The sequence below is a fragment of the Delphinus delphis genome, chromosome 17 (assembly GCF_949987515.2).
Source record: "Delphinus delphis chromosome 17, mDelDel1.2, whole genome shotgun sequence".
NCBI lineage: Eukaryota > Metazoa > Chordata > Mammalia > Artiodactyla > Delphinidae > Delphinus > Delphinus delphis.
The window spans coordinates 70,122,134-70,134,188 of NC_082699.1; the positions used below are offsets into that span (position 1 = coordinate 70,122,134).

The following is a 12,055-nucleotide window of genomic DNA, read 5'->3' on the forward strand; positions in this document are numbered from 1 at the left end:
CGAACGAGCGGGTAAGTACCTCAAGTCTCTCCTTCATCCCAAAGGAGGAGCTGAGGCCCAGAGCGAGGATGGAACTTGCCCAAGCTGCTCACGCAACTAGTAAGTGTCAGAAGTGGGATCAGGTCCAGGTGCCGACACCCCCGCTCTCACTACCAAGTGACGCGATTTCTTGTCTGAGCGCTTCCACTCAGGAGCCCCGTTTGTGGCTGTGTTCAGAATGTCCTCCACCCTGCTGGAAGCTTCTTTAACCTCCAAGGCAGATTATTTCTTAATGCACGTTACCTGCGCTGCTTTCTCCCCAGGAAAGGAAGAGGTCCTTGAGGACGAGGACGGTCTCTCATCCCCACACCACAATGGGCCCAGCACAGAACAGCAGATGCTCACTTAGAAGGTAAGAATGAAGCACGACTAAGAATTTTAGGGGCACATTTTGGGATCCATGTATATCTTTCTAGCTTAATATGTACACTCAATGGTAACAATACATCCTTGTCAGAACTGGCCTTCAAAGTGATTAGTGAAATTCTACAAGTTCCAAAGTTTTTTAAGGTTCATATCTTTAGCAGAGGACCCTTACTGAAATAAGGGTTTCATGTAATCAAGCTACATGTAAATTCTCATCTACTAACATTCAGGTTTTCATCACTGCCTTTAGGGATGAAGTTGAACTTCTTGGTACAAAATTGAGTAAATTCTATGTTCTGGCCCCTGAATATCTTTCTGGTTTTTATCTCCTACCATTTTCCCCTTAAAAACTCTGGCCTCCTGCCATGCTCCATTATTTCCAGTTGCTCCCCCAGCCTTCGCATATGCTGTTCCCGTTGCCTGAAATGCCCTTCCCCACTATTACGTGCCTACCGAACTCTCTCATTCTATCCTGGCTCAGCTCAGCTGCTACCTCCCCAGGCAGCTTTCCCCAGCCTTTCTAGTCAAGGGGATGGCATCTTTGAGCACTTGCTTGTGCCCAGGCCTAAGTGGCAACCCTAGAGCAGCTGACAATGTTCTGCACAAAGCAGACCATCCAAAAGCATTAACCTGAACCAGCCTCTTCTACATCCAGGAAGGAGTGTCTGCCAAGGACACAGCAGTACGGCTAAAAAGTTAACCACAGCAAAACTCATTTTAATCTCTGATACTGTACTTCATTTCTGGAGAAAGGGCTTGAAAGTAGGACACCTGATGGATGCTGTCAGGACTTCTTACAGCAGGAAAAACAAGGGCATTGGGATGAGATGATGATGGCCTAGGCTGCGGCTCTGGGACTTACCCTCTATGGGACGCTGGCAAGTCACTAAACTTCTGCCCGTGTTACTGGTATTAAATGGGATGAATAATACAGATAAGACACACAAAATGACTCAGCAAGGTGCTGGGCAGTTAGGATGTGCTCAGTAAATGTTGCTTTTCTTCCCTGGAGCCGCAGAGGTTTACCATGTTACTTCTTTCTCAGAGGGATACAGATTCTTCGAAGATATTTTTGTAAAGGTGTTTCATTTTCACTTTCAACACGAAGGGAATTTAATCATCACGTTAAAAAAAAAAAAGTGAGTTTAAATGAGAATGCTCTAGATCTGTGTTTTCCAATACAGTGTTTTCCACTAGCCACATGCAGCCAATTTAGTTAAAATTAAGTAAATTTAAAATCCGGTTCCTGAAGTCTCACAGCCACATGTCAAGTGCTCAGCAGCCAAGCGTGGCTGGCGGGTACCATGTGAGACAACAAAGAATATCAACACTTCCGTCATTTCAGAAAGTTCTACTGGACAGTGCTGCTCGACATCAAGAATAAGCAAACAGATCTGAACAGCATGCAAGGCATGTTATAAAACATACATTTGAGGGCTTCTCTGGTGGCGCAGTGGTTGAGAATCCGCCTGCCAACGCAGGGGACACGGGTTCGAGCCCTGGTCCGGGAAGATCCCACATGCCGCGGAGCAACTGGGCCCGTGAGCCACGACTACTGAGCCTGCGCATCTAGAGCCTGTGCTCCGCAACGAGAGAGGCCGCGACAGTGAAAGGCCCGCGCACCGTGATGAAGAGTAGCCCCCGCTCGCCGCAACTAGAGAAAGCCCTCGCACAGAAATGAAGACCCAACACAGCCAAAAATAAATAATAAATAAATAAATAAATAATTTAAAACATACATTTGATGGAGAAAGAGTGCACTGTTTCACTTTGAGATGGTGTTGATAAAAATGGGAAGTTCTCTACCAGCAGTGAAAGCAAACTGGAAGGGGGGGGCAAATTCCTAACAATTAAAGGCTGAAGAAAGACGCAAAAAGTCGATTTGCCTATAGTTAAATTCTTCCAAACATTACAAGAAAACTCAGTGCAATGAAGAATTATTTTAATCTATGGTATGATCCATTTTTGTAAACAAATCATATATGTAAATCCAGTAATCTTCTGAGATTATGTTTTTTTCTCCCCCCATCTTTTTCATTAACTCCATTTTCTAAATATTTTCTAAGAAAAGATCATATGTTACTCAGGCAGGACAAAATTTAAAAATCGACACTTAGCCTGGGAGAACAGGCTGAGTAGAGCCCCTCTCAGATGGTTATTTTAGGGCCAACGTCTAGAGTTGCGTGGGAAGCAGGAGCGGGGCTGGGGGATTGCAGGGCAACAACACACCTGCCAGTCCTTAGCGATGCCACAAAGGCCAACAGGCTGCCAACCGCACCGTCCCTCTGGGGAGCCCCTGGCCCCCACCCATGCTTGGTTCTCCCACCTACTGGCCAGCCGGGACTCAAAGCCACAACCTCCCACTGGGGGCACCCGCTCCTCTGTTCCCTTCCTCCCTCTCTCTGAGCTGGTTCTGGTTCAGTGGAAGTGCGTGGGCTTAGGAGTCATAAAACATACCGTATTTTGGCTCTAAACCTGACCGTATGTATAATCTCAGGCAGGTCATTGACCTTGTCTGACTACGGGCATGCTTATCTCCAAATGTGGACATTTTCTAGCTTCCAGGGGCATCAGATGAACTATTACAGATAAAGTGTTCTGTTCACTGAAAAGGGAAGCACAGGGGTCAGTTCTGATGACATATGACTCAACCTGAACGTGGACGCTTTGCCGACAAAAGGGGAAATTACCTCATGACATCCCACTTGTCCCTTGGCCAATTTCTCCGTAAATTACTGAAATAATTTGGAAAACAGGCGATGATGCAGTAATAATAATGGCAGCTGGGAGGTATTTACTGAGTATTTACTCTGTGCCGGTCACTCACCATGATGCCTACATAATTCACGGAATACCCCTTTTTAAAGGTCTCATTACAGTCTAAGAAAAGAAGGTAATTATTATTATTAACCTGTAAGACAGATAAGGAAAACAGGCCCAGAGAGGTCAAGTGGGTTGTCTAGGGTCATCTAGTCACTGAGTGCAGAGCTGGGATTTGAGTAGAAGTCTTCTGATCTCTAGAGCAAAGGTAATTAAAAAACAAGACTGATCTGGGTCCAAATCCTGGCTCTCCCACTGAATAACTGCATAATCTCTGGAGCCCTGCGCCACAGTGTCCTTATACAGGAAATGGAGAGAATCGCATGGACCTTGGAGAGTTCTTGTGAGCACTGGAAAATGTTTTTAAAATGCCAGGCACAGAGAAGCAGCTCAATACATGCCGGCCACTGGCCAGCGAAATGGGCTTCATCGTTTCTCTCACCTTAGGGACACAGCAGGACTGGTTCATTTTTTAAAGAAGCAGCTTGAAAGAAATATGACCATATTTTAATGACATTGGGTGCCAGAAAAAGACAAGGTGCCAACGGATGGGCGGAGTGACCCTCACATTTACACTGACGAGCTGGAACACACCTGCCAGCTGCAGAAAGCAAGCTCAGGAGTGTCTGACACTCACCCACCATCAGGCAGGACACATCCTCCTGAGAACAAACAAGAACCTTCTCCATCCTGAGAGAGTTGCTACGTACGTCACTTCCTTCTTAAGTCACTTTAAGCAATGACGGGGAAGGAAAACACTATATTCGTCCTGCTTTTAATTTAAAAGAAAGAGAGACCAGAAAGTCTCCCTGATACCCCTTTATCACATGTTCTGCTTGGCTTAGGAAGAGGTATTACTTGGCCAAAAGCTGAAAGATTCAGAGAGCATTACATTATTTTCAAAAGAAGTTAGGGGGCTTCCTTGGTGGCGCAGTGGTTAAGAATCCGCCTGCCGATGCAGGGGACACAAGTTCGAGCCCAGGTCCGGGAAGATCCCACATGCTGCAGAGCAACTAAGCCCGCATGGGCCCCAACTACTGAGCCTGCACTCTAGAGCCCGTGAGCCACAACTACTGAGCCCATGAGCCGCAACTACTGAAGCCCACGAGCCTAGAGCCGGTGCTCTGCAACAAGAGAAGCCATCGCAATGAGAAGCCCGCGCACCACAATGAAGAGTAGCCCCTGCTCGCTGCAACTAGAGAAAGCCCACGCGCAGCAACGAAGACCCAACGCGGCCAAAAATAAATAAATAAAATTAATTAATTAATTTTAAAAAAAGAAGTTAGGATGCCCTGGAACAGCAGAGAGTATGGTTTTATAAAACAAATTGAACTATAAAGCAAAATTTTAAAAAAGTAACCTCTTAACAATTCCACCATCAATCCCTTATGAAAAACTGGTTTCCAAGCTTCAGGCTTAGACTAAGTCAGGCGCTGACTTCCAGCTGTCTAGGTAACAGGGACATTTTCTCCCAGATCCATTCTGTGTATGTCCTGTGGTATTTAAGAAACTTGAATGCACAAGGGTAGTGTAAGTACTAATTAAGAATCTAAGAATCTTTGTTTTGTTCTGTTGTATTTTTTATTAAAAAAAAAAAGACAAAATTCATGTAACATAAAATTCACCATTTTAAAGTGTACAGTTCAGTAGTTTTTAGTATATGCGCTGTGTTGTGCAACCACTATCTAATTCCAGGACATTTCCCCCAGACCAAAAAGATATATTGTGCCCGTTAGCAGTGACTCCTAATTTCGCTCTTCTTCTACCAGCCAGCAAACAACAATCTGCTTTCGGTCTCAAAGGACTTGCCTCTTCTGGACACTCACTTCAACGAAATCATACCATATGTAATCAATCTTTTGCTCCGGCTCCTTTCACTTAGAAAAACTTTAAAAAAAACTGAAGTATAGTTGATTTACAATATTGTGTTACTTTCACACGTACAGCAAAGTGATTCAGTTATACATATACATATAAAATCTTTTTTCAGATTCTTTTCCATTATGGGTTATTACAAGACATTGAACATAGTTCCCTGTGTTATATGATAAATCCCTGTTGTTTAGAATAATGTTTTAAATACTAATCCACGTTGTAGCGTGTATCAATGCTTCATTCCCATTTTTTAAAAAATATCTATTGGTGTATAATTGCTTTTCAACGTTGTGTTAGTTTCTGCTGTACAACGAAGTGAATCAGCTATATGTACACATATATCCCCATATCCCCTCCCTCTTGAGCCTCCCTCCTACCCTCCCTAACCCTTCCCTCTAGGTTGTCACAAAGCACCGAGCTGATCTCCCTGTGCTATGCAGCCGCTTCCCACTAGCCATCCATTTTACATTTGGTAGTGTGTATGTGTCCATGCCACTCTCTCACTTCGTCCTAGCTTCCCCTTCCCCCGCTGTGTCCTCAAGTCCATTCTCTACGTCTGTGTCTTTACTCCTGTGCTGCCACTAGGTTCATCAGTACCTTTTTTTTAGATTTCATGTATGTGTATTAGCACACCGTTATTTATTTTTCTCTTTCTGACTTACTTCACTCTGTGTGACAGACTCTAGGTCCATCCACCTCATTACAAATAACTCAGTTTCGTTCCTTTTTATGGCTGAGTAATATTCCACTATATATACGTGCCACGTCTTCTTTTTCCATTCATCTGTTGATGGAAATTTAGGTTGCTTCCATGACCTGGCTATTGTAAATAGTGCTGCAATGAACATTTGGGTGCATGTATCATTTTGAGTTATGGTTTTCTCAGGGTATATGCCCAGTAGTGGGATTACCGGGTCATATGGTAGTTCTATTTTTAGTTTTTTAAGGAACCTCCATACTATTCACCATAGTGGCTATATCAATTTACATCCCCACCAACAACGCAGGAGAGTTCCCTTTTCTCCACACCCTCTCCAGCATTTACTGTTTGCAGATTTTTTGATGATGGCCATTCTGACCCGTGTGAGGTGATACTTCATTGTGGTTTTGATTTGCATTTCTCTAATGATTAGTGATGTTGAGCATCTTTTCATGTGTTTGTTGGCCATCTGTACGTCTACTTTGTAGAAAAGTCTATTTAGGTCTTCCGCCCATTTTTGGATTGGGTTGTTTTTTTGATATTGAATTGCATGAGCTGCTTGTATATTATGGAGATTAAACCTTTGTCACTTGCTTCGTTTGCGAATATTTTCTCCCATTCTGAGGGTTGTCTTTTCGTCTTGTTTATGGTTTCCGCTTCATTCCCTTTTATGGCTACACAATCTTTTGTTTCTCCATTCATCAGCTGATGGATATTTGGGTGTTTCCACATTTTGGCTATTGGAGATAATGCTGCTATAAGCATTCATGAACACATTTTTATTAAACACTTGTTTTCAATTATCTTGGGTATACACCTAGGAGTGGAACTGCTAGGACACATAACTCTACATTTAAACTTTCTAAGGAACTGACATACTGTTTTCCAAAGTAGTTGCCCCCCATTTACATTTCTATAGCAATGTACTGAGGGTTCCAATTTCTCCACTTTTCCATCAAGACTTATTTTCTGTTATGTTTTTTCATGATAACAGCTTCATTACATTGTTGGCTGTTTTTTCTTTTCTTCTCTTGGAACAGCTACCTGGGTGTTCCAGTAACCCTGCAACCCCCTCCTGGTGTCTCAGCTAAGAGTGCCTGTCTCAGTTCTGCCTAGAAACACAGCACGTACTGGCTGCCGCTGCTGAGATCCCCTCGGGTACAGCTGACTCTCCTGGTGGCTCAGTGAGGCTGTCCTCCTACATCTGACGTGGACGTCCACCTCTGGAACGTGCTGCCCTGTAGCCCATCTCAGGATTAAGCACTCCCTGATTCACTCCATCGTGCCACTGGCCTCGCCACTCCGCCACTGCTGTTTTTAATTACGGTCTTCCTAGTGGGTGTCATGTGGCATTACACTTTGGTTTTGATTTGTACTTCCCTAACGACTAATGATGCGGAGCATTTAATCATGAGCTTTCTGGCCATTTGTATATCTTTTTGGGAGAAATGGCTATTCGAATTCTTTGCCCGTTTTTAAATTGAGGTGTTTATCTCTTTGTTGTTGAGCTGTAAGGGTTCTTTATATATTCTGGATACTACACCCTTATCAGATAAATGATTTGCAAATATTTTCTCCCCTTCTGTGGTTGTCCTCTCACTTGCTTACCAGTGTCCTTTCACTCACAGAAGCTTTTACCTTCGAAGTCCATTTTCTTTTTTTCCTTGGTTTCTTCTATTTTGTCTGTTTTGACACATATTTACTGAGCATCTTTTAAGTGAATGACTGTGACCTTGGGCAGGTTACTGATCTTTTCTGAGCTACAATTTCCTGATTGCTCTTATAAATACTAGCTGTTATTATCTGCAAGATGAAGGATGGTAAAGTAATGTTTGTAAGTGCTCTCGGGTCTGCAGACCATAATGATACTCACCAAGTGGTAAAAGGAGTGGGTGAGCAGTAGAATAATGTGTTTGTTTTGAAAGCAGCATGTTACTGACAATGTTCATGTCTGAAAGTGAGGAGTAACTGGTGGGGGGAGCTGAAACGGGTGACAAAAGCTCTTCTTTCCTGCGCCCTCTATTTTTCCGCTGTAGCAGCTGTATCCCCGCTGAGGTACTATGAGTACACGAGAGATTACTGGAGCAAATTCATTCTTGAGCTCCACCTGACTACTATGTATTGAAAATCATTTGGGGAACTGGAATAAGTTCTCAGAATATGAAATTTCTCTTTTTAAATCTAAGTAGAGGATGCTTTACAGGTCCACTACACATCTATAAAGAGTTTGGAGAGACTGACTGAAGTAGGAAAGAATAAGAGTAGTCCTCAGAAGAAAGGTACACTGGTTTCTCGCTGTGATGGCATCCTTGCGGCTCAACCTGGGGCAGCTGGGGTTGAATTACATTATAACCCAGTTCTACTACTGGATGTCTTTGAATCTCTCTCCTTGCAAGGAAGTTCTCAGCGTGTAGGGTTTCCTTCTGCTGATCTTTCTCTGCCCTAGGGTAGATGCTTCTACCAGATTCCAGTGCCCAAATGCCAGCCATCCTCCAAGTCCAATTCCAAGTGCCACAACCTCCTTTAAGGAGCCCTCTGTAGTCTCCGTCGCCAGAAGTCTCTCCTTCTCTTGATGCCCTGTGTTATCAGTCACTTTCCAGCCCCATTATGATTATTGATGGACCTGACTTACTTCCTATACCAGACAGTTAACTCCCATAAGCAGAAGCCTTGTTTCACCTCTGAACCCCAGAACCTAGAAAAGTACCTGGCCTCTGTTAAGAGAGTAATAAATATTTGTGGAAAGGGAAAAAGCCAAGAATCAAGGGAGGATGCTCTTCTTTTCACCTTTACCAACAAAGGTTAATATATCTCTAGTTTACAAAACATCTTTTTTGGAAAACTCATGTTTGTGTAGGTTAAATCCTCCTCAGGGATTTTGAAATCAAAAGAGATTTCTAAAATCAGGTGAAATCAGACTTGCTGCTCTAGTGTTGTAGTAATTGAGAAGACAAAGAGATTCACTTATTTCTGTAAAAGTTTCAAAATATTCTAGGAAAACTGAAACTGATGAAAGATGAAAAATTCCACCCTAAACTAAAATCAGGGACCACCACCACACATTTCAAAGTGTCACAAGCACCTGCTATACTATGAAGGCAAAGGTTAGTCCAGGTCGTCAGTATGAGGCTTCCACAGGCAAAATTATAAATGCGAAAATATTTCTACTTCACTATAATTACTTTTATACATATCTGAAAGTTTTATACAAGGCGGAATTTACTTTGAAAAGAGGAAAAAAGTAAAATCAAAGTTATGTAAATAACAAGTTGATCATTAAAAGTTTGATCTTCCTGAAGAGAAACAATCCTGTATAATAAAATAGGTGAATGAATGATTTTTAGTGCCACTTAGAATCATCCCAGCAGCAAACAGGCACAGTGCAGCAGGCACTGGGTGAGGCAGTCCCTATGCATTATCTCACTTAATTCTCACATCTTCGCAAAACCCAAGGTGGGTCTACTATGAACCTTAACCCCACCTGACAGATGAGGATACTGAGGTTTAGAGATGCACCTGACAAAGGTCACGTGGTTACCCGGCCGCAGAGCCAGGATTTGAACTCGTCTATCTGCCTGACTCAAGCCTGCTGCTTTTCCCATCACCTTAATGCTAGCCCCGTTGAATGTTGCCATTCACCATGAAGATCCTCCTAGATACAACATTACCAAAAAGAATTAAGAGAGATGACCAAAGGAAATGATAAATTTTAACTTTTTGGAGAGTAAGCATTTTACCTAGTGCTAATGACCTTTACAGTATTCTACTTATAAATAACTATGAGAGCTGTCTGGACCACTTTGGAAAGTCCTTGCACTCTATTCTCTGTAACTTCCACTGACTCAATACAGACTTGAATGGTAACCGGCACATTTTCAGACAAAAATTCTACAATAAAACCAATAAAACCAATAAAACTAACCCAGTAAGTGAGCAAGAAGTAAACTAAGCAAATGTGGTGACACAGAATGTCAAACATAATAAAAAGGTAGCCCTGCAACATAAGCAAAAATGGTGCCGGTGTAGAACAATGGATGTCTCTCAAAATATACCAGCAACTACACAGGAATCCAAGTATAAATACCAAGTATTGCTAATGTCCAAAGTATTTAATTTCACTTAACTTGGATGATGAAAAAAACAAAACAAAAACAATCCCAAGTAGGAATATGTGGTACAAATGACCCAATAATAGGTAAAATGCCAAGTAAGCGGGGGAGGGAGTTCCTAGAAAGGCCTCTTTAGCGACAAAAGCATCTGTGACAACAGCTCCACAGGCTGTCAAGGCCAAAGTTAGCATTTGTAAGACAGTATTTAGAGGAGCTGAACAGTTACACTAATTTGAGTTAAGGATTTATAGAAAATGCTGAAGATGGAAGACAAAACCATTTCTTATCGTTTGGCCGTGGAAGGTCATTATACAGCTATATACAGGGACCAAATGAAGACCAGAAAGGAAAGAATTAAGAAAACCAACGAAGTGAAGGGGACCTTACTTGGGCTAATAATCATGACTGCAATAGTCCACTTACTTGCACTGTGCGTGATAATACTTTATCAGATTCTGCAGCAGATCCACACCCTTTTTGGTCTTGATTTCGTTAACTTTAATGAGATACTGCGGAAATAAAACAGAGTTGTGCGTTGATCAGATTACCAGTCGTTAATCAGTGTGAGTTACTGGGGCTCAGCTGCCGCCAGACAGTGTGAGCTTAATTTAGGGAATGCTAATTTGACACAGTCACAAGTGTACCAAGCAAACTGATCAGCGTGTTAGCATTTTATAGATGCTTAAGATTAGTTTACTAGACAAGCAGAAATCAAGCACAGCAAAACATTCTGGAATAATTGATTATTTCCCCCCAGTGTGCAGTGGATCTCAAACTCATAGTTCACGTGGTCAAAACCTGAGAGATGGATTGAAAGACAGATGGCATTCTCTTTAAGGGATATGCTTGTAAGATACTAAAACTTCCAGACCACAGAGGTGAATTGGAAAGTACTTTTGCTACTAAAAAGTGAAAGAAAAAAAAAAAGCATTATTAGTGTATGCACTAAACACTACTGGCTCTGATTTTCACAACTGGCCAAGATTTTCTGTTGATATTGTTTGTATCTTTTTTTTTTTTTTTTCGGTACGCGGGCCTCTCACTGTTGTGGCCTCTCCCATTGCAGAGCAAAGGCTCCGGACACGGAGGCTCAGCGGCCATGGCTCACGGGCCCAGCCGCTCCGCAGCATGTGGGATCTTCCCGGACCGGGGCACAAACCCGTGTCCCCTGCATCGGCAGGCGGTCTCTCAACCACTGTGCCACCAGGGAAGCCCTGATATTGTTTGTTTCTTGTTAACTTGTTTTACTGCATGGAAGTGTTCACAAACAGACAAGTTCAAGGAGCCCAAGGGTAATAAATGGGGGTGGGGGGGAATAAAGAAAAAACAATTAGGGAAGAAAAACTTGAAACTGAGAAAATTCTAGCCCCTTTAATATCTTCTGAAAACTGCAAAAGGAATTCCATTACTCAGCATCAGAATGGGTTGGTCTCTAGGTCAGGGAATGCCAATGGGAACCCCGTTTGAGAACCACTGCTCTAAGTCTAAGGCAACATGCTTTTTGTTGCATTTATTTTTTCATGAGCTCAGACTTTAATCACTACTTCAAGTTTTCATTCAAACTTGGACACGTGGTTAAAAAAAAAAGCAACATGCTGTACATCTGTACCAGTAAAACTTAATATTCACCAGTGTTACCCCTCACCAAAATTGTTTTTCCACACTCACTCACAAGCAATAGTAAAGTTCTCACCAAAGAATCCTGTTTTGGCTTAAAGAGCCCCATAGGACTCAGGCTCAAAATATGAGACAACAGTGAAACGGCGGATCCCAAAAGGCTTGGAGAAAAGTGGAGATTAGAGTCCTTGAGAAACAGTCCCCTCCTCTAATCATCAAACACAGCCTGCATTTAAGCATAAAGACTGCTGACTAGCAGGAAGGATGACAGTTAATCAAATTCTAGGCAAAGGGCTGAAAAGTCTGCTCTTACTTCACACATTTGGAGCTGAAAGAGGCGCCTCTCCTTCTCCATTTCTTCTGCGATCTCAGCTCCGGTGATCTCCGTGCGGATCATCCCGTGCTGTTTGGCGTGCTCCCTTTTCTCCTTCTCAATTTTTGTACTGTAATGAAAGCGGGTGCCATCATTAAAAACAAAAACACCGCAGTCGTGGCCTCCCTTTAATGGGAGCCACCTGATTATTTCTTA

General features: G+C 42.6%; 1 protein-coding gene and 1 pseudogene across 1 annotated transcript in view; both read right to left on the reverse strand.

Annotated features, from left to right (window-relative positions):
• Positions 1-12,055, reverse strand: part of ASAP1 (ArfGAP with SH3 domain, ankyrin repeat and PH domain 1) — a 273,045-nt gene that overhangs the window by 80,274 nt on the left and 180,716 nt on the right. The window contains exons 7-8 of the mRNA XM_059995202.1: positions 11,840-11,969; positions 10,333-10,418 (exon numbers count right to left, since the gene is read on the reverse strand). Coding sequence (XP_059851185.1) covers positions 10,333-10,418; positions 11,840-11,969 — 216 coding nt within the window. The remainder of the gene's footprint in view (positions 1-10,332; positions 10,419-11,839; positions 11,970-12,055) is intronic.
• On the reverse strand, positions 6,841-7,081 carry LOC132413394 (SNRPN upstream reading frame protein-like; annotated as a pseudogene).